General features: G+C 38.5%; 1 protein-coding gene across 1 annotated transcript; it reads left to right on the top strand.

Moving 5' to 3' along the window:
- The first annotated feature begins 9,711 nt into the window (after nt 1-9,711).
- On the top strand, nt 9,712-23,346 carry lactb2 (lactamase, beta 2). The gene is made up of 8 exons (XM_079650540.1): nt 9,712-9,822; nt 13,514-13,658; nt 14,522-14,682; nt 17,040-17,160; nt 18,476-18,654; nt 20,116-20,264; nt 21,841-21,928; nt 22,057-23,346. Exons 2-8 carry the CDS (start codon nt 13,537-13,539, stop codon nt 22,098-22,100), a joined length of 864 nt encoding a protein of 287 aa, XP_079506666.1. The 5' UTR covers nt 9,712-9,822; nt 13,514-13,536; the 3' UTR covers nt 22,101-23,346.
- The last annotated feature ends 1,027 nt before the right edge of the window (nt 23,347-24,373 follow it).

Raw genomic sequence — 24,373 nt, 5'->3', positions numbered from 1 at the left:
CAGAGAGAAGAGTAAAGAGGAGAATTGTGGGTAAGGGTAGATAGCCCCCATTGTTCTTTGACCTGTCAATCATCAAACCGGGGGTCATATTTCATTATGTGTTCATTTTTATCTGAAGTTGTACCCATGGATGTATAAAGAATAGTTCTACTGCAAAGTTATTCTCCGTGGGGACTTCCGGCAACAATCTTGATTCTGATTGGCCAGAAGACTTTTAGAAAAAAAAAAGTACAAGAAAAATTATGTAAAAAAATACTCTATATAAAATAATAATAATAGTAATAACAACAATGAAGACAAGCACTGACACACATGAACTTGATTTTGTATATAATATAATATCATTTTTTATACTAATTTGTCTCAGAAATAGAAACCACTCGCATTTCTGCATAATACTAATACTTACGAAATCATGTGTCATCTTTCATTTAAGCACATAATCACATGAAGCGTTAAAATGACCGACCATCTCTTAGCTGCAGGAAGTTTCTGGTCCATATTAATCCCAATAAAACCACAAACGTGTTGTTATTACATTTCAGTTTATGTACTGAATAAACAAGTTTGAATTTATCAATAAATTGAGATTATGTTAATAACTGTTGGAAATGAAAGTGAAAGTAAGAATCTGTAATAAAAAATGTGCATATAATCATAGGAAAGTAAAACAAAGATAACAAGGTAAGGTAGGAATGTACAATAAAAAATAACATAATAATAATAATGTATTTATTTGAACCTAAAAAGTTTACATGTATTAAAAAATAAGAATGTGCGCATTGTACTACAATATACCGTAGATCTAGCATATACAATATATACAGTAGTCTTTAAAGAACAGGTATAAATATTTTAAAGCCTTAAATACGAAATTAAAAAGTAATCTCATGGAGCTCTAGCCCACCGTCTTTTAATACTCACTCAGACCCGTATACTCCCTCGTCCTCTAAATTGATATTTCCCTCCCTCTCTCCCTCTCTCCACTTATTTAATTTGGTATCACATTAAGGCTTCAGAGGAAAAAAAAGTTAATTACGCAGCATTTTGAATTATGAATTGCGATATAGTTTAGTAACATATTACCTCATTCCTCACCGCAGACTGAAGCCTCAACGAGATTGTTCACAGTTACTTTGCAGGTATCAAAGGTGCCATGTTCAGCTGGATCTTTTATATGAGTTGAATATTATATTAACTTGATATCATCTTCTGTTAAAGCCCAGATGACAGATGAAGGGCTTCATTTCAAAATGCAATATTATATGAATTAATTATGGGGGGAAAATTGCCTATCTAAAATATCTCACACGATATTTCTCACTTAGGAGTATGGGAAAATGTCTCTGATGGCATTTGTAAAAAGAGTTATATTTTAAAGCCAATGAGGAGGGTGTCCGTGTGCCTTACACTTGCAGTCTTTTAAAAATCCAGCAGGGGCCGACTAATGTGGGGAAGTCATATTATCTGAGAGGTCTGAGAGGTTTTTTCAAGATTTCTTCACTAATGTTGGGCTATATCGGAACCACAGTACGGTCACATGACTTCACGTCACCACCGCTAAGGTAAAGGTGGCTTATGTTAGGCTATAAAGGAACTACAGTACGGTCACATGACTTCACGTCACCACCGCTAAGGTAAAGGTGGCTTATGTTAGGCTATAAAGGAACTACAGTACGGTCACATGACTTCACGTCACCACCGCTAAGGTAAAGGTGGCTTATGTTGGGCTATAAAGGAACTACAGCACGGTCACATGACTTCACGTCACCACCGCTAAGGTAAAGGTGGCTTATGTTAGGCTATAAAGGAACTACAGCACGGTCACATGACTTCACGTCACCACCGCTAAGCTAAAGGAGGCTAATGTTGGGCTATAAAGGAACTACAGCACGGTCACATGACTTCACGTCACCACCGCTAAGGTAAAGGTGGCTTATGTTAGGCTATAAAGGAACTACAGAACGGTCACATGACTTCACGTCACCACCGCTAAGGTAAAGGTGGCTTATGTTAGGCTATAAAGGAACTACAGCACGGCACATGACTTCACGTCACCACCGCTAAGCTAAGCTAAAGGCGGCTAATGTTGGGCGTGATGACGTTTAGTCGTCTCATTTAGACACACAAAAACACGAAGAAGTGCTAAATTGCTGACTAATTTAATTAACTTAATTATGCTACGATTGAGAGCAAAATACTAAATAAAAAAGGGAATGCTATCCTGTGATTAACAGGTTGCTACCAATGTGTTCTACGGTTGAGATGCCTATTTTTGTTCTTCAACTTTGACCATGGTGTATCTTCAGTTAAGGAACATTTATTTTAACATCTTGGCCACATAAAAATGTTGTGCGCAGCAATTGGTTGTACCTAAATCCACCATCTTTTGTAACTTATAGTGCCACAACAACAAAATGTAATATTTAATGTCCACATAATGCCAGTTTAAAACCACACTAACACTCTACGGTCGTTACAGTCAACATTCAATTTGTACAAACTATTATTAAGTTGTTCATGACTTCTGTAAATATAAGTATGTATTTGTGTGGAGATCAGCCTCAACATTTACACACTATACTCACACACACACACACACACACACACACACACACACACACACACACACACACACACACACACACACACACACACACACACTCACCTCCCTTTCTCTCTCCCCCAGTCATTTACATTTATATTGAATTAGAATCCGTGGTGAAGAGCTAGTGGAGGCAGCCGAGACTGATTATAATGGGAGATTACGGGCCGACTGCACCACCATTATGTCGTGTAATTAAAGAGAGAGAGAGAGAGAGAGAGAGAGAGAGAGAGAGAGAGAGAGAGAGAGAGAGGAAGAGGAGGAGGAAGAGGAGAAAGGGGCCCTTGCACGCCCAGGTGTCAGGATCCATTTCATTTAGGGAAATAATGTCTGTCTGCTTCCCCCTCCTCCACCTTTTTCTACCTGTACATATTATAGAGTACTACATGATCCCCTCCTTTACACCGATTTTCATGGGTCAACATCTATCATAGACAAATATCAAACACGGTGTTAATGTGGAGGATGTGTGTGTGGGGGATCTGGAGATGTACCGCCTCTTTTCCATAGACTTCATGGCTTCGATCGACTGCATCGATCTGCTGTCGTAATGCATGTAGGATTACATTAATGGGTTCAACGTAATGTAAAGCCTCTTGGACAAGATCATCCCTCGTGTGTTTTTTTTTTACCAGACAACCCTAAACTGTAATACGTAATTTAATCCTAGATCAAATGTACCGTGAAAAAAACCATTTTCAGTGACTGTAATGTTATCTACTGTATGTCTGTTTTCCTGTTTCTTGTCCTTGTTGATGTTGCAGGTGGAGCAGCTGTTGTTCAATAAGAAATACTGAGACCTTCAATAAAGTATGATCGTTTCTTATGCTATCTTGTGGTTTGTTATGGTACCTTGTGGTATTTTATGGTATCTTATTGTATCTTATGGTGTCGTATCATACTGTACCAGGGCCGGCCCTTGGCACAGGCAGTATAGGCGAATGCTAAGGGCGCATCAAACCATCGGGGGCGCCAACATTTTTTAAAATTTCATAACAACATAATTTCCAGATTTTGGATCAAGAAAGTACATCTTATTATCTTATACTAACATAACTACGCCTATATTGCGTACAGCGCCCATAAACTATGGCGCACCCCCCCACCCCAAAATCAAGTTGAACTGCCCCAGCCCCAGTAAAAACCAGAGGTTTATGTGAAATAGTTCTTTTTTTTAAATAATGGTTTTAGTGTGCAATTATAGGTTTTAATTGTGTATTAGTGTTCATTTAAAATAAATCAAACTTCCAAAAAACGTATACAGCTTTTATCAACATTGGACTTTACTGTGTAAGCGGCCGTGGGGGGGGGGGGGCTTTAGAGAGCTCTCTCCTGAAAGACTGAGCGGCTCTGATAACCTCAGCTCAGTGAGGTAAAGGCACACCTTTATATGATCATTATAGTTATAAAAAAATAAGACAATAAATGAAATACAGGAATAATTGACAGTAAAAAAAAGTTGTTATTAATAAACAAGAATACAATTTAAAAGGGGAGTGATTTGTAAAATATCCATAAAGTAAAACAAAATATGCTTACATTTCTGTTTCATATGGTGTTGAGAGATGTATCCATAGATCTCCTAATGTTGCTCTCAAAGTGCACCAGATTGATGTTTTTAACTTTAATATTAAGAAAAGAAAAATCTTCCCGGGGGAGCATGCCTCCGGACCCCCCTAGAGGAGGTTAAGTTCACCCCCCACTTAAATTACGTCCACATGGATAGGAAACTAAATACATTTGCACACATCTTATGTCCATATCTTCCTGTTTTGGTGGTCATGCCACAACTGTGCACGTGCATGCATGTGCGAGTCATAGTGTGTCTGCATTTTGGGGGGGGGCGCCAGCTAAAATCTTGCCAAGGGCAGCAAATTGGTCAGGGCCGGCCCTGTACTGTACTGTATTGTACCGTATCATATCATATAGTATCGTAATATAGCGTAACATAGCGTAACTAAATGAATTGTATAGTTTTGTACTGTATGTTGTCATATCAAATCGTAGCGTATCGAATCGTGTCAAATCCTATTCTAACCATACTATATATATAAATCCTAACGTTAAGCGTTATGTCGAATCCAATTATATCTAATGCTGTCACAATTATCGCGTTAACGGCGGTAATAAATTTAACATTTTTTAACGCATTTACCTCATGTGCAGAATGGCCCGCCCCATACATTCCACCAGTGGCAACGCTGGGGTAGGCTACAACCATACCAAGAAATGGCTTAGCCCCACCATGAAAAATGATGTTAAAGTAAGCTAAATAAAGTCCGCCAACTCGCGCCGAGTAAATTGCACAGACAGCAGTTAGTAAGATTGATTTCAGCAGCCACGTAGTGACCGTCTTCTCAATAGAACATCTTTGATAATGTCTTCTGGCCAGTCAGAATGAAGATAACGGCGTGGTGTTGTTGCAGGAAGTCCTGACGGAGAATACTTTTGCGGTAGTGCATCTCTATATAGGCCTACATCGATACAACATTACGTGTTGATTTGTAATGAAATAAGACCCCACAGTTTGATGATTGATAGGTGTGTGGGCTGTCTTTCATTTTGACACACAGAACAATGTTATAATAAACATACTGTATGTTAAATGGATATATCCGCCTTCTTTCATTCATTTTTCCATCCCCACAACAATATACATAAAGAAATGGCATATTTTGGACATAGTTCGAATGGTGATTAATCATGATTAATTAATTTTTAAGCTGTGATTAATCTGATTACAAATTGTAATCGTTTGACAGCCCTAATTATATCGTATCGTAAAGTATCACATCGCATGGTATTGTATTGTTGCATATACAGTTGATAGATTTGAGACCAGATATTCCTGTATTAGAGGAAGATTATTATTTTAGGGTTTTAATATGATCCAAATAAACATGTAACAGTGTAAGCAGGACAGAGTATTTGATGGCAGCTAGCATTGAGGTTGCAGACAGCCCCTCTTTCAACCTGATCACATTTGTTTATGTTTATGGGATATGATATATTATATGTCTGTGTCGGAAGGAGCTGCTACTCTTCCTCTGCAGGGACAGCCAGTTTTACTTCCTCCAGCTCCATATCCTCCTGTCTGCGCTGCCCCCTGGTGGCCTGCAGAGACATGAGAGCCAGGTTAACTTCCTCCAGCTCCATATCCTCCTGTCTGCGCTGCCCCCTGGTGGCCTGCAGAGACATGAGAGCCAGGTTAACTTCCTCCAGCTTCATATCCTCCTGTCTGCGCTGCCCCCTTGTGGCCTGCAGAGACATGACAGCACAGAGGTAAGGCAAGGCAAGTTTGTTTATATAGCACATTTCAACACAAGGCAATTCAAAGTGCTTTACAAAAATGAAACACATTAAGAGCATTAAGAAACATATTATTAATTGACATTTAAAAACACTTTAATTTAAAAGCAATGATACATGAATTAAGGTTACAGTACTTCTGAAATGTTTAGGTCTGACCCTCAATCATTGCTAACTTTTTAGCAGAAATAGTCACCTCCCTTTCTTTCTACTTTCTTGTTTAACGTGTCCTTTAGTTATTTCAAGTGTTTCATGCTAAACGAACCCCCCTTTGGAAAATTCTAATCTGACACCATGGTACCTGTACATTTGGCTTGTCTTTCTAGGACTTTTTTGGAGTCCTCCGTGAACCAGGGTCTTGAAACCAAAACAGATTCCTGTACCCCATGGTACCTTTTAGTTTGCGCCAAAACTATTCCTCTTTTTTTAAATGCACATTAGTTAAGTTTAATTTGTCTTTTCTAGGACTTTTTTGGTGTCCTCCGCAGTGGCGACTGGTCATTAGGGGCAGGCACAGCCCCACCTAGTGTCAGCAGAAAGTATTAAAAATAATGATTACAACAAAATGCAAAAAAAAATATATATATATAAAATATATTTGAAGATCATGTTTAATCATCTGATTTGTCTGTACATTGCTGTTTTAGTCTGTGTTCTTCTAATCAGTGTCTACAGTGTGTGCCTATTGAGCTGTTTAGAGCCATGTGGGACAAAACCCGATCATGACCCTCCCTCTCACTTTCTGTGAACAGTGGCCGTTTCTCAATAGCAAGGATGCTTGCTTGGTAGCACATGTCTTCCGAGTCACTTCCTTCAGAAGTTAGGCAAGAATCCTTCCTGGCAATCAGAAAACGAAGAGTGGAACAGGCTAGCAACCCAGAGGATGTGTACCTGACAGACTTCCTCTCTGAAGCTACGATGCCTGATCTCTTCACCATGAACTCTCTCTACGTTCTCTCTCTTCCCGGCGGGCTGGATGAAACTCATCAGGTGAGATCACTTTACAGGTGTGTGGAACACAGCTACCGAGCTAACGATAGCTAGCAGGCGTGTGGGAGAAGTAGATGGTTGGAGACGAGAGATGTAGTTCATGAGCAGTTTAACTCCACCCTAAAAGAAGCACAGAGTGTGACCTACGTCACTGGAAGAGGATCTTTAACACGGACAAACCTCAGATGTGTAATTCATGGAACAACTTAAAAGCTATAAACTTTTTGTCTCTCGCTGCCGCACGTTTCCGAAATAAGTTCCCATGGGGACACAGGAAGGGGCGGGGCTTCCCCTCTGTCAGAACAGAATGAACCAATCACAGCTCCTCTCTACCTGAGCAGGTGAGGCCAACAGCTCTGCCAGGTGAGCAGGTTTTTCTCTCTGAGGCTGAGCTACAGTTCAGGAGAGCAGACTCATGGCCTCCACACTGGAACTCTTTGGTCCCCATTGGAGCCTCCCCTTCTCCATAGAGCGCCCCCTGGAGGACTGAAGGAGCCCCACAGCCGAGCTGCCTGCAGGCCACCTGAGCATCCTGCTGGTCAAAGTCAGCTTCACACACCGAGGAACAGGACGGGTTAGACGGGTCAGAGTTCACCTCCAGTCTGCCTGAGCACAGGCTGGTCCCAATCACCAGCCGGACAGAGTCTGCAGAGAAGAGAACACAGAGAGACATGTTGGTGCATTCAGCAGCTGCAGCAGATGCAGCCACTGGGCTACAGCTGCATTAGGCTGTGAAACCTTGAGGAGCAGAAAGACAATACATGTTCCCTGAATCCTGAAGTACTGAGCAGCCGGTCATCAGGTCCTGCAGGGGACGGCTGATACTCCAGCTGCTGCATGTGTGTGAGCAGTACTGTGATGATGGGACTGATGGCCTACCTGAGCAGGTGAGATGCATGATGGGACTGATGGCCTGGCCTACCTGAGCAGGTGAGATGCATGTTACGACTCGAGGAAAGTTGTTTTCCACACCTCTTCAGAGCAGATCCAGAATGAAAACAGCGAAGTTTCCTCCTCCACACAGGTCTCTTTGAGGACTTCTGTCTCCCTCCTACAGAAACAGCAGAGCCACAATCGAGATCTCTGCAGACAAGACCTGCTGTCTTCAGGGTCCAGAGCGGATAAGGATCAGCCACTGGTCTCCATTCTCCCTCATGTCTCAGCTCCAATTCTCCTTCACAGCGACTGGATCCTCCCACCAGCCTGAGAGACTCTGAACAGAAACAGGAGAGTCATCAGTAAAAGAAGAGAGTTCACAGAGAGGGGAAGTCCCGCCCCTTCCTGTGGACCAACATGAGACCTTATTACAGAAACATATTTATGAGTCTTTAAGAATTGGAGGACATTTTCTGTCCCACCTTTGACATTTCTCCGTACCCAACATGCTCAAACATGCACTTTGTGTTTTAAAGATACAGTGGAAATATCAAATTCAAAACATATTTTAAATCATCAAATATCTCTCCAACTTTCATGTCAAATATAACATTTAAAATAGGCTGTTTATCTACTTTTATTTACTGCTGTTTTTCCTTTGTAGGTTGGCTGGTCAGGTTGGTCAAAATAGCACGGTTAGCCAAGAGAATAATATCTAAAGATGTTTAAGAAGCGTTGAGACTAAAACTGGTTCTGCTTCAGTGATTCTCTGTTCTCTGTTTACCTGTTTGGTCGAGAGTTCCTTCAGCCTGGAGTCCTGAGGAGAGAGTCAGGAGATTAAACGTCAGGATACAGACCCTTTAGGACTCTCTGAACATGAGGCAGCAGATATTTAAACATGATGGAGCAGATATTTAAACACGATGAAGCAGATATTTAAACATGATGCAGCAGATATTTAAACACGATGCAGCAGATATTTAAACACGATACAGCAGATGTATAACTTGTGCATATTAATAATAAATGGAAGAGCTGGAGAACAAATGATACATTTACAGTACACGTGACGTGCCTCCTCTCTCTTACAACCACACCAAACACATTCTCCTAAACCTGCCACTCTATTTAAGCTGCCAGATCTGCCTCGCTAATGCTAATGCTGCTAATGCTACTGCTGCTAATGCTACTGTTGCAGCCTGTCCTCCTACTAAAAACTACCATATAGGCCGATTGTTCATGCGCTTATTACGACCCAGAGACACGTTTTAAAGTGTATGTTGTTTCTTACACGACCACTAGAGGTGCTCTAGTGGTCGTGTAAGAAACAACATGCTCCCGGCCCGTTCATTGCAAACGCTCCGGAGGGATGTTTATTCACAAATAACCCTCTCTGGAAAATCCTAAATTGTGGAATAGTTTGGCCATTAAAATGCTTTTTGATTCGATTTCTGGCGAGAAGTGTATATTGTACTCTTAGAATCCACGTCCAGTCGATATGTAGGATCTATAGTTTGATAGATATTACGAAGATGATTTGAGGTCTCTCCAGGATAACGTGTATGTGCGGCAGCTTCCATGTAAAGTTAGCGTGGGTGAAAACTGTTTTTCCGGTCTCTAAGTTTTCATAATAAAACCGAATATTCCCCTCACTGTCAAATGATTACACAGTGATATCTGCATTACTCATCCACTAAAACATATCAGTTTATCCTTGTTAATTACACAATATTGATTGGTTTAAATGTTGTACAATGCTTTTGTGTTTTTAACCTTCGATTCAGAGAAACAAATAGTTTTTTCGGAGTTAAGACACTACAGTTTCAGAAGACACTACACTACCCAGAATCCCCAGCTATCGTTTGGGACTACAACACCCACCTTGCTTTACAAACCCTGTGATTAGTCATCAAGCCTGTGATTGGATGTTGGAGTGGCAGTGCGACAAGGTTTCCCTGAGCTTCACAGCTCTATGAAATGGAATGGAACCACGGCAGACTTTCCAAAACTGGAATAGGACGGGTCCAGCCCCCCGGCTCCACGTAATTATAGGACGTATTAAGCGCTTGAACAAACGACATATTTGGTCGTAATAAGGGCCTGAATAATCGGCCCATTTGGTCGTATGAGTTGGAGGACTTGTTGCAGCGTTGCTAATGCTACTGCTGTTCATGTTGCCGCTGCTCACCACCCCGGCATCCACCTGTAGACTCGGGGGAAAGTTATCTAACCGCCCCTCAGTGTTCTGTGTAAATCTGTGGAGTGATGAGGCCCGAGCCTATAGCTTCCAATAAACATAAGATCACGTGAGGTGTCTGACTGAACTATTCATATGTAATGTGCTGAAAACTGCAGTCATGGTGACAATCTTAAAGATGAATCTTGACCTCTTGACTTGTGACTGTAGAGCGTTTCTGAGCAGGAAAAGGCATCAAGTTTATTTTGGGGACAGATGACAGGTGGTTTCCTGTCACCATGACTACATGTTCCAATCAGATTAAAAGCCTGGTTGCTTCATCACTCTCTCTGAAACTGCAGGCTGTTTCTGGAAACCTCTAAATAAAAATAATATTTATAAAAAATTAATAAGGTAAAGTAAGGATAAGCTTTATAAAGTAAATTAATAAAAAATATGTACATGATATAGGAAGATGAATAAAGAATGTGCAAAAAGAGATGAATAGATAAAGATAAATAAATATATGAAGTTAAAGTAAGGACGTGCAATAAAACCATTTTATTAAATAAAACAGAATACACATATGTATACGGACATAAGAAGTTAAAGAAATAAAGTACATTCAACAGGTAAAATACAATTTAAAAAGTATATAAACATAGCAAGGTAAAGTAAAATGTCCAATAAAAGATCAGTCTCATTATTAATTCGTTATCATCAACTCTTAACTTCTCAGGTTTATACAAATATATTTATTTTAGCTTCATTTGGTTTTACTGTTAGTAGAATAATAATCTTTTAGGCAATGACTCTGCTGTGATGATAACAATATCATATTTAATATCTACAATAAACCATTAGTAATAATAAATAATAATAATGACGTTTATAATAAATATATGTTACCGGAGCTCAGCAGCAGCAGGTGCTCCATGGTGTCTCCGTCCTCAGTCTGTGTACTTATATTCAGATATCTGTGTACTTATAAGTATATGTTCATGAGAGACAGGATGTCAGGCTCTCTTCCTGCTGCTCCGTCCCGTCAGAAAGACGCCTCTGACTACGAGGTGACTACAAATAGACCGAAATAGCTACAAAAAGACACAAAAACTGCAAAGAGACACAAAATGAGGAATAAACGTAAACTAAAAGACCTCAAAGAGACAAAACGACCACAAATGTCTTCATCCATTTTTTGTATTTAGCAGAAACCTGTTCTCACACATTCAGAAATGTAAATCAGGAGGATTTTCTTTAAAAAGTGAGAATTTTTTGATTTCCTAAAAAAGTGAGAATCTTTACTCTGGCTAAAGTAAATAAATGAAAATATTTATATAATATAGGAAGTTAAATAAAGAATATGCAAAAAGAGATGACTAAATAAAACAATACGATGAAAAAACAAAAACGTTACACAATCTCTTGTATTCAATAATGCAGATAACCTCATAAAGGGCCAGATCTTCAATGTTGGTCTCAAACATATCCACTAAACACTTTTAAATTATAAACAGACAAAATGAACGAGCCATTTAGCCAGTGGAGGCAGTTCAGCCTGAAATCAATGTAAACTGAAGTAGAATTGCTAATTAAAGAAAACTGTGATTACATTTTCATCAGGCGGTCTGTTAGTCATTATAATGCAAAACTCCTTTAACCCTCCTGTTGTCTAATCAGACCGATTTACTTCTTTCATCAATCATAACTTTTTTGTTTTACATTTGATTGCATTAAGGCTTCATGATATCCTTCACAGTAAACAATTGCACATATACAATTGCTGATCACCACTTTCATTGAATTTTGGATGATTTAGTCATACACACACACACACACACACACACACACACACACACACACACACACACACACACACACACACACACACACACACACACACACACACACACACACACACACACACCAAAGTAAGGGGGGGAACAAAGACAATAGGAGGGTTAAGATACCTTCCTTATATTACTCCAAAATGTCAGATGTCTATATTTATGTTTCATTTTTATTAACGCCGCCTACAGAGAGGTCAAACGTCAGGATACAGAGTAGGAGCAATTTAGTTGTCGGTGTTATGTGGTTAAACAGCTTTTAATGATATGTTTGTGCTAAAAACACCCACTTGACAAAACTAACAGTCGTTAAGACAGATTCTTTGAGGAATTGGAAAAGATCATTATCATTTGCATCTAGTAATAAAATGTCTGGGAAAGTGTGAGAAATGCTGATAATCCAGAATTTTTTTGAGTTTACGAGTTGAATGAGCCATGATCAGACTGGACAATGGCGCCACCTGGTGTTCAGTTTGTGTTACTGACTGTGTTCACATGATCGTGACAGATATTCAGTAAATGTCCTATCATGGGCCTCTTCAATTGTTACTAGCCTGGCTGGAGCTGGGTTTGCTCTTATGACGGCACTAAATCAATGCAGTTATGTGTTTATTTAGTGATGTGAAAGCATTTGTATGGGGAGTTAATTTATTTTATAGTAAAGTAATGTATGCAAATGCATTTTCATATCTGTAAAATGAAGCACGTAAAGGGAGATATCATCCAATAACAGCTAGATAGTTGGATGTATTTATATATATATATATGATATATATATATATATATATATATACTGTGTTTGTGTAATTGGTTAAATTGGTTGCTGGAGAGGTCAAGAAGCTGCTTTACATAATTTAGGTTAATAATACAATATTAAAACTTGATTAAAAAAAAATGATTACCATTAATTAATATGTATCTAACATTTATGTATTCCTTCCTCCACTAATTTGTTATGCGTGGTAACATGCAGCTGTTACAAAATAAATCACAATTTGAAGAGAAGAATAAACGAAGATTAATTGAAAAGGTTCAGCAAGGTTATACCACAATATACTCCATTTTAATTAATTTAAAATGGCTAATAAAACAACAATTCTTAATAAAATAATATAGAAACTATGTCATTTGTTTGCTTGAATCCAATTTACAGTATATAAATTGAATGTAGCATGCAATAGAAGCTCTTGTATAAACACTTCATCTAAATATAACCACTTTTAGTATCAAAATAATATTAACGTTAAATCCCGAATTTGTCTTATAAAATATGACATACAACGTAAAAGCATAATATAATGATATATATATATATTGTAGTAATAATGATAGAATCTATTTATAATTGTAATGTATATTGTATTTAGACATACATTTAGATTTATAATTTGTTAAAATAAAAAAAAGTATATATATGTTAATAATTTAATCTTTGGGAGAACGGGTGGGATTAATTTTTTCGGATGTGTAATTAGATAGATCATTTGTTTATATATAATTTGTAAGTCACTAATATTTTTGTTTATCAATTTGATACTGCTTAAGTTTGTACAGTATCATCATTCTCATCAAAATCAAAGACACTTTTATTCTGAAGGCAGCTCTGACGCACACCGGAAGTAAACATTGACCACATGCAGTTTCCGTGATATTTCCTGGTTTTCGAGGTTGGACTTTAACCTGCATATGATTTCTTGTTGTATGTTACAGGTGAGTTAGTATAATCTGCAGGTATGAGTACGGTGATCCCCCGGATAGAGCAGCTGTCCGCGCGCGTGGTTCGGGTTTTGGGGTGCAACCCGGGACCGATGACCCTGCAGGGAACCAACACCTACCTGGTCGGAACCGGGGAAAGGTGACACCAGTCCACTTCATGTGTATTATTCAATTTGCAGAATACCTTTATTTTTGAAACAACCATTAACGATACAGTTTGGTTTGACGCTCATGGAAGATGACGTCACGCCAAAGTCCATTCACATGTCTCTGAATTTAGTGTTTTATTGCATGTAGGGTAAAATCCATTGTTTATAGACCAATACTGAATATGTGTACTTAATTGCAAGACTTATTTCGGCATATATTTAATATAAAAATAGCAATAATTTGGAGTGTTTTGATTAGGAAATAACAGACTAAGTTTTGAAATATACATATTCTTCTGCACAGTTTAAGGGAATCATTTGGGTTATCCTCTCATAAATAGACTACATTGTTTTTCAAATACACATGTTCTTTTGCAGGTAGTCTAGAGGCAATGCATGAGTTTTATTCTCATAAAATATTGTGTACATTACCTTCTTAAATAAACATAATTAGTGCACAATACAAACATCGTGATACCTAAAAAGTTCAAACACAAATGCATGGGTTAACTTGTATGCAAAGAAAACAAGAAAGAAAGAAATAAAGCATGGCTAGATATATCGATATTATATCTATATAGCAATTCATGGGTACCAAGTACGTCATTTGAGACGAGTGTAAGATTTCTAAAATCTTAAATGTATTTTTTCCTGGTTTGGTGATGAACATTTTGGGATTTGCCAGACTGTGTTTGCTCCTTACCAACTTGTCTATCCACACTACTGACGATTATTAGTATTATCACAACATCTACATTTTAAATGGTTAAGACATTGGTGTATATGAAGTTGGAAAGCCACTTTTAAAGCTTGTCGGAAAGTATATTCTAATATATGTGTGTTTGTATTTCAGGAGAGTGCTGATAGACACTGGGGAATCAGCTGTTCCTGAATACATCAGCAGTCTAAAGCTCGCTCTGAAACAGTTCAACACCAGCATTCAGGAGATCATCGTCACTCACTGGCACCACGACCACATCGGGGGGGTGGAGGACATCTGCCGGGACATCACTGGTGAGGACACTTAAAATGGGAAATAATGTCAAATATATTCCCTGCAGCTCTGGTTAAGTTGGTTTGGTTCAGTTTAATGACCTCCAGGCAGAGAGGGCAAAAGTACACACATCCTTTACTCAAGTACAAGTACAGATACTCGCGTTTAAAAATATTCTGGTAGAAGTACTGACTAAACCTCTAAGGCTTTGAAATGTACTTAAGTAAAAAGTACCCATAACTAGCAGCTGTTTTAAAGAGTACCTGACCTCCCTTTATATTAATAGAACAATAATGTAATTGTTAGCTAATGAATGTTTCCATGGTGACCAACGGCAACATGACAACGTTTTCATTGGTCCCTCTTCTTTAGAGAAGACCAGGAAATGATGGATACACGGATCGTGTTCAAATCAATAGGCACGCAATGACTCTAAATAATAATGATCACGCCACCAAACACACATTCAGACTAAAGGAACCAGCCTGTTTGGAAAATGAGAGAAGTAGAAAGTACAGGTATTTGAGTTCAACATGTAAGAAGTAGAAAGTACAGGTATTTGGGTTCAACATGTAAGAAGTAGAAAGTACAGGTATTTGTGTTCAACATGTAAGAAGTAAAAAGTACAGGTATTTGAGTTCAACATGTAAGAAGTAGAAAGTACAGGTATTTGGGTTCAACATGTAAGAAGTAGAAAGTACAGGTATTTGAGTTCAACACGTAAGAAGTAGAAAGTACAGGTATTTGAGTTCAACATGTAAGAAGTAGAAAGTACAGGTATTTGAGTTCAACATGTAAGAAGTAGAAAGTACAGGTATTTGAGTTCAACATGTAAGAAGTAGAAAGTACAGGTATTTGCGTTCAACATGTAAGAAGTAGAAAGTACAGGTATTTGAGTTCAACATGTAAGAAGTAGAAAGTACAGGTATTTGCGTTCAACATGTAAGAAGTAGAAAGTACAGGTATTTGTGTTCAACATGTAAGAAGTAGAAAGTACAGGTATTTGAGTTCAACACGTAAGAAGTAGAAAGTACAGGTATTTGAGTTCAACATGTAAGAAGTAGAAAGTACAGGTATTTGAGTTCAACACGTAAGAAGTAGAAAGTACAGGTATTTGAGTTCAACATGTAAGAAGTAGAAAGTACAGGTATTTGAGTTCAACATGTAAGAAGTAGAAAGTACAGGTATTTGCGTTCAACATGTAAGAAGTAGAAAGTACAGGTATTTGTGTTCAACATGTAAGAAGTAGAAAGTACAGGTATTTGGGTTCAACATGTAAGAAGTAGAAAGTACAGGTATTTGTGTTCAACATGTAAGAAGTAGAAAGTACAGGTATTTGGGTTCAACATGTAAGAAGTAGAAAGTACAGGTATTTGCGTTCAACATGTAAGAAGTAGAAAGTACAGGTATTTGTGTTCAACATGTAAGAAGTAGAAAGTACAGGTATTTGTGTTCAACATGTGAGAAGTAGAAAGTACAGGTATTTGAGTTCAACATGTAAGAAGTAGAAAGTACAGGTATTTGTGTTCAACATGTAAGAAGTAGAAAGTACAGGTATTTGTGTTCAACATGTAAGAAGTAGAAAGTACAGGTATTTGTGTTCAACATGTAAGAAGTAGAAAGTACAGGTATTTGTGTTCAAAATGTAAGAAGTCAAAGTTAAAAGTCATCAGAAACACAACTAGTGGAGTAAAGTACTGATACCAGAAACATGTGCTTAAGTAGAGTAACAAAGTATTTGTACTCCACTACTTCCCACCTCTGCCTTTAGGACACTATCAGAGGTAATTTCCCACAGTAAAAGTGTGTTTTAATGTCAGCACTTGATCTCACACGTACTTGCACATCTCAAAACATTCTCTTGCACTATTTTATCTGTTTTTATTTGTTCTATGTCCTATATATATATTCATGTTGGAGGAGCCTGTGACTTAAGTTTTTCATTGCCATATCTACACTGTAGCTAATGTGCACATGACAAAAAAGCCTTGAAACTTGAATCTTGAATTTATTCATCATTACAACTTTGTGTGTGTGTGTGTGTGTGTGTGTGTGTGTGTGTGTGTGTGTGTGTGTGTGTGTGTGTGTGTGTGTGTGTGTGTGTGTGTGTGTGTGTGTGTGTGTGTGTGTGTGTGTGTGTGTGTGTGTGTGTGTGTGTGTGTGTGTGTGTGTGTGTGTGTGTGTGTGTGTGTGTGTGTGTGTGTGTGTGTGTGTGTGTCTGTGAAAATGAGTGGGGATGAAGTATTAATTGGTACTGTTTCATTTAAGTCAAATTTTGTTGCGAATTAATTTCTCAGTGTCATGAAATGTTGAATGTCGTGTCCCCTGTTATATAAAAATAAATGATACAGATATTTCTCTGTTTCTCCTCGTGCAGGTTCTGAGGTCCGAGTCAGCAAACTGCCTCGCTCCAGCCAGGTCACAGAAACAGCGGGAAACAAAAGCTTTACTTATCTGAAAGACGGAGATGTCGTTCAGACCGAAGGCGCCACACTGAAGTCAGTTCACAAGTTATATTAGGAGTTTTTTAAACCGGCAGGACTTTGAGTAGCTTTGCAGGAAGTGAAAACAGACTGTGATTTATATGCACTAAGGTTATCGCTTAATAAAAATCATTGCTCCAATTAAAGATATTTTGAAGAGATAAGTGTGCAAGATTAACGGCATAATATGTGTTACGTGTATTTGTATTTAAAAACAAACGATATCATGGCTTTTTTTTTTTTTATTGTTATTATTATTCATCAATTCATGTATTTTTTATATATATTTTGTAAGGGTAATATGTCATTCAGTAAATCGTTCTTTCTTTTTTTGTATACTAATATAATATTTTTAAATTTGAAAGAAAATTGCTTTTCATGTTGTTTACATTTTGCGGGCAGAACGTATGTTGCAAAGTCACCCTAAAAACAAATTATAATATACATAATCATTAGAAACATGACACATAAATCAAATCGAAATGTACCATCGCCCCAAATCACAAGACATGCCTCAAAGGGCTGCACAAAGCAAAACAAAAACAAAATACAAATGTCATAGCATAACAATTATAAAAACATTAGGCAACAACATAGACTCACTCAAATACACAGGGGGCCAAAATAAAAAAATGGGTACTAGTCGAGGGCCGGACTGGTTCAATGTTTATTGCAGAACTTATTGAAATGAACTTATTGCACATATTAAACCTGGAACTAACAAAGCTTAAATGATTGCCTATAAAAACAACATTAAACATTAAATAATCAGTTGATTCATTTCTTATGGCTCTATCTGCAGCTTTTCCAGAGTCATTTCTTATGATTACATTTCTCCACAGGCCAACAACAGCTTCAACAAAACTATTTCCCTCAAGGAGAAAACCAAACATGCCCTGTTGTCGTGAGAGAGAAAGTGCAGAAGGAAACATCCATTGAACTCAGTGTGCTGCTCTGTGATGCTAGCTCAGATACTTTGCATCTCATCTTGGGGGCAAGGTCATCAATGTTTGGGGTCAGGCTCTGAGCTGAGGAGACCCTCAGGATGGAGTGAAGGTGTGCGTGCAATATACCGGCGGGCCAGATCTAACAGTAATTAGAAATTATCCTGCGGGCCGAAATTAGATCCACCAAGGGCCTGATTTGGCCCCCGGGCCTTGAGTTTGACACAAAACTCAAAATACAGGAAATCCCAATGAAGTCCCCCCACTACAAAGCAACAACATATGGAAGGTTAAAGCCCAGGAAGACAGAGGACAGTATTGTATATTTGACTGATGTCCCGCTCAGATAACAACATTCAGAGAGTTTTCCATGTCTTTTTTCCCAGAGTGCTGTTCACCCCGGGTCACTCTGACGACCACATGGCTCTGCTGCTGCAGGAGGAGCGCTCTCTGTTCTCTGGAGACTGCATCCTGGGAGAGGGCACGGCCGTGTTCGAGGATCTGTTCGACTACATGAAGTCTCTGAACGTCCTGCTGCTCTCCCAGGCCGACTGCATATACCCCGGTGAGGGAGAGCACACGCCCTGTTTATGAAGTCATATTAGGTTTTTACTGCCCGTTTATCACGGCTAATGGATGAGTGTCGTCTTTTATTGTCACTTCTTTGAGGCATTCGATCATCAGGTCAGAGTTTCTGGTCTTCGGAGCAAATGATATACTTTGCTTACTACTCGGGATGACACTTTTTCTTTTATAGTTGAATCAGAATACTTTATTTGTTCTGGGGGAAACTGGGTTTGTAAGAACATTTAAAATATAAGATATATTTACTCAAACAAATAAAGTCAAACGTTCATATAAACATATGAATTTCAAGCCAGAATGTAGATCAAATAAAATAACTTTTAAACGTAAGAGGTTGAAATAAAACGTCCAATTAAAAAATAAAATGTAATAATATATATTGTTTTGTTGTTGAATTTGTTAAGTCAATCTCCCGTAGTGGGAGAATAAAAATGAACTGAACTCAACAGCAAAAAAGTAACGATAACGACATTATTATTGCAATACCTGTAGTTAATAAAAAACTAGGGCTGTCAAACGATTAAAAAAAAAAAAGCTTAAAAATGAATTAATCATGATTAACGAACTATGTCCAAAATATGCCATTTCTTTATGTATATTGTTGTGGGAATGGAAAGATAAATGAAAGAAGGCGGATACATCCATTTAACATACAGTATGTTTATTATAACATTGTTCTGTGTGTCAAAATGAAAGACAGCCCACACACCTATCAATCATCAAACTGTGGGGTCTTATTTCATTACGTGTTGATTTCTATCAACACGTAATGTTGTATCGATGTATATAGAGATGTACTACAGCAAAAGTATTCTCCGTCGGGACTTCCTGCAACAACACCACGCCGTTATCTTGATTCTGATTGGCCAGAAGACATTATCAAAGATGTTCTATTGAGAAGACGATCACTACGTGCCAAAAGTTTTCAAAACCGTTTCAAGTCTCCGGTATTTATTCCAGACAAGTGGCTACTGAAACCAATCTTACTAACTGCTGTCTGTGCAATTTACTCCGCGCGAGTTGGCAGACTTTATTTTGCTTACTTTAACATCATTTTTCATGGTGGGACTAAGCCATTTCTTGGTATGGCTGTAGCCTACCCCAGCCATATACCCTGGCGCTGCCACTGATGGGATGTATGGGGCGGGCCATTATGCGCATGCGTTAAATGCGTTAAATATTTTAACGCAATGAATTCAAAAAATTCATTACCGCCTTTAACGCGATAATTTTGACAGCATTATAAAAAACATTTAGTCTCGTGACATGAATTACTCTCAAAATATAAATTCAAGGAGTCGAAGACAGAATCTTTCACCATCAAATCACAACAATGAAATAAGTCCCTGGAATAAACAACAGAAGTCATCAGTCAGTCTGACGCTTCGTTGTGTGGAGGCTTCCAGATGTTGAAATGAACCCCCTGCTGTTCTCTCTGCAGGTCACGGCCCCGTGGTGCAGGACGCTGCCTCTAAGATCAGACACTACATCAGCCACCGAGCCCAGAGAGAGCAGCAGATCCTGGAGGCCATCCAGCAGGGAGAGGGCGCATCGTTCTCCTCCACGGAGCTCGTCAAGATCGTCTATAAGGTCGGGACGGAAACTATACCATACCATATGATCGGATAATACTTTACTGTCAGATCAGGCTTTTCTTGTTTGAAACAGGGAAACAAATCACTGAAGACTATATGTTGAAGACCCTTTAGCGTGTATTTGACCTGAGATTTAACTCTGAATTTAAGTTTAGGATTAGCTGGAGCACAAAAGAGTGCTTCAGTCTCTAACCCAGGGACGTCAAACTCAAGGCATCCGGCCCGCAAGAGTTTGCAAAGAATATAATACGTTTATTATACGGTTACATTACAGAAGCACTTTGCCCATAAACTACATGTCCCACAATGCATCTCATTTTGTGACATGCGCACTGAAGAGACTTGCAATTACTTGACCTAGAGTTCTGCTTTCAGACGTAGTTAATTATGAAGTTATTACTAGGTATGTCCCGATCACCTTTTTTTGCTCCCGATCCGATTCCGATCATTTGATTTTGACAATTTGCCGATACCGATTTTTCCCGATCCGATCTTTATGCAATGCATTAAGAGACAAAAAAAGAAAAAAAGCATTCAAGTTGTCCCTTAAGTTTATTTTTTTATTTAAATTGGATATTCTATCCAACATGGATATAGCTTCTTTCTTTCACAGCAGCGTTGGATCAGTTCAGTTGTGCAGCATTGGATCAAAACAAAATAAAGCTTATCAGTACTCGTTAGCTTACTGCTACAATTAGACACTGCGCCCACTCTGTGGCCAGATTTGAGAGAAATAAGCAGGTCTATGAAAACAAGCCCCAAAGAAGCAACACATACATGATGTTCTGTAATTTGAAACCAAAACTAAGGCCTCAGGATGACTTTAAGACTTGAACATGGTCATTTTTGTTTTGTAACATTGAATACAACATTTAAAAAAAAGTATTTAAAAAAAACAAAAAAACAATCCCGATCCCCGATTTTTTTTCTCCCGATTCCGATCTTTTGAAAATCACGTGATCGGTTCCGATCCCCGATCACGTGATCGGATCGAGACATCTCTAGTTATTACTCTATCCGATAATAATCCAATGCAGAGGCAGTAATGTAATATTATACATTATTTTATATGTATTTTGTATTTATATATTCATATCGTCTTAAAGTTACAACCGGCCCTTGACGTTGAGTGCAACTATAATGCTGATGTGGCCCGCAATGAAACACCCCTGGTCTAACCCTAATGAATTGGACTGATTAGTTTGCACTCGTCAATCCAGTCTGGGACTTTGTTCAGCCTGTAGTCATTATAGCACACCTTGAGTTAATGTGGAATATGGCAAAGTGATATTCTCTGCAGCTCTGGATGAGCTTGTTTAGTGGCATCCACACTGGATAGACATGCTTTAAAGTCACAGTGGAAGCAGATGCAATCAGAACGTTCCTTTTGTAATACAAAGTAAACACATTAAAGGAGACACCAATGCCAGGATAAGTCAATGGAAGGGACCTGGAATCCTGTGGTCTGCAGGCGATCAAACAACCAAGCTACTCGTCTGTGTACATTGAGGAGGTCAGAAGCAAATGCATGTTTTTATTTGGAGAAATTCTTCTTCCCGTTTCCTGCCCAGGACACTCCTGAACACCTGCACAAAGCGGCTAATGTGAACCTGGTTCATCACTTAAAGAAACTGGAGAAAGACGGCAAGATCAGCCTGGGTATGTAGCTCTTACATCTTAAAGCATCAGTTTGGTGTGTGAACATTACAATGAGTAAATGGTTCGTATAAATTGAGTGTGGTGTTGTTGATGCTCTGCACTCAAAAGTGTACTTTTTCTTTCCTCAGTGAATGAATCTTCAAAGAACATCAAATGGAAAAGTAACCTGTGATATCCTTGGGCGCCATGAAGACACTATTTTAAATGTAATATTTGTAATATTCAGCTGAATGATATATCCTAACTTTTCATTCAAAAATAACCTGATCAATGGCCTTAGATACTCTGATTGACAGATGTGTTGCAGATAGATCAGGGATGGAGGTCACACTCAATGCCTTGGATGTTTCCTGAGCATACAGACCATTAACACACACTCACCTGGACTGAGCTGCTGTGTCAAATAACATGTATTAAGGTATATATGTGTCTGTAAGTCAGGTGCATTTGGCTGGTGGGAAAATGGAAGAGTAGACACAGTTTGCACCGAATAATATTGCTTCTTTTCCGTCTTCCTTGGTCGAATTTCCCCCAAGTTTCGTCTCTCAGGAAGCACTTTTTGGTTGACTTTAAACACATATTAAATATGGTGTTCTCTCAGAGTGTCGACTGTAACAGATGTCTTCTGAAAATCGATGTATTTAAAACAGAAGCAGCACTTAATAGATATGTTAATTTTTCGTATGCTTTTAAAAAGTTGTATTAAATCTGGTCTCTTTCTTGAAAAATGAAGCACCTGTTCTACAAGTGATGCTATTCCTCAGTCAGTCACTAGGTGGCAGTATCCGCTAATACTTTTATTGGGCAGAACTTTGATTGTACACTCACTGTAACATAAAACTTTACAAATATTTTGTATATGATAAAGAAAGATGTAGAAATTGTGTGGTGGAGAGATTGTTGGCTACTACAGTGATGTGATGTTGTATTTTCTGACTGGTTAATAAAATCAACTGTGCATTTGTAATAGTAATGAGATCATCATTAGGGATATGTTTTTTTTAAATGAATGAATAATACATGTGAACAGCTGAATGTGATCTCATATCATCGTCATGATGGTGACGCAGTGTTCCTCTGATCAGATATTCTGCGTTGACCTGTGCTCGAACTCTCATCTGTTCCCCTGTCCACAGCTCTGAAACAATGTGATGTTTGGGAACTTGTAATAGATACACAACGAGTTTTTACTGCCAGATCACTCACTGTAGATTGTCTACATAAACCCATCAACTTGACCACTCGTAATAAATGACCACAATGCATTAATCCTGTAGAATAAAACATCTGGTATTTTACAGTGGTTCTGTTGATCAATAAGAAGTAAACTTGTCAAACAAAGTGAACAGTAAGAATACCTACTTGTGCTTTACGTCAGTATTTCAATTTGTAATGCCACATTAAAATATATAATGTGATGCAGTGTTGTGTTCTTTATTATGCACAGTATCTAAAAATAAACTTAAATTAGGTCTACATTGACAACATACAAATGCAAAAAAAATCTCCATTTGTTTAGGTTGGGTAAAAGAGCTGTCAGTAGTGTGTGTGTCTCTGTGTGTGTGGTGAAGAGAGGGAGAGAGAGAGAGAGAATGGCAGAGTGACACTGAGCTCTGCAGAGTGGTAATGAGATGAGTGGAGGTGGCGGTGATGGAGGAGGGGGGGCTGTTGGTGAAGATAAACAGCCGAGAGAGGAGCGTCTGAGCTGGAGGAACATGGCGGCTCCGGCCCTGGACGCCTCCACCGCTTCGTCCCTCTGACCGACACACTCACTCACACATACCCCGTCGACACTGACACACACTTTACGCACCGTATGGCTCCACAACTCTCCGGTAAGTTTCCTGTCTTTATCCGACTGGACCCCCATTACTCTTTTAATCCCACCCTTTACAAGTAACGATAGTATTTATGTGTTTAAAGTGATTTGAACCACACTTTATGGAGCAAATCCACCCCTCGTGATATTAAGTGGTGTATTTAGAATATTATAGGGTTCAATACGTTGGGAAATAACGTTGCTATCGACCGGTTTGTTTTGGAGCAGGTTTTTTTAAAGCCTTTTCGATGAACTGTACACGAGGATACACGTTCAGGCTTGTTATTTGGGGTTAATTAATAGTACAGAACCGGGTTTTTATGTCTCATTATTATATAATTATCGCTAAAAGCCCTTCCTGATAAACAGAAGCTGTGGGCTTATGGGAACCACGGAGCTTCAGCCGTCTGATGTTTTTAAAGTAGATTTTCCTCCCGAAATATAAACCTTGATCGAGTTTACAAGTGTGTATGTGATTAATGTTAATATATATTAGTTTAACTTTGAAATATTTGACTTATTCGCGGTTGATATTGCTCGCACTTCCTCAACCAAATCAAGCGTCAAGTGGAATTAATGCGGTCACGTTTTTTATTTCAAAATAAAAGGATTTTGAAATGTAATTT

The sequence above is a fragment of the Notothenia rossii genome, assembly GCF_949606895.1.
Source record: "Notothenia rossii genome assembly, chromosome: 9".
Taxonomy (NCBI): domain Eukaryota; kingdom Metazoa; phylum Chordata; class Actinopteri; order Perciformes; family Nototheniidae; genus Notothenia; species Notothenia rossii.
This window is presented reverse-complemented; position numbering and strand designations above follow the sequence as displayed.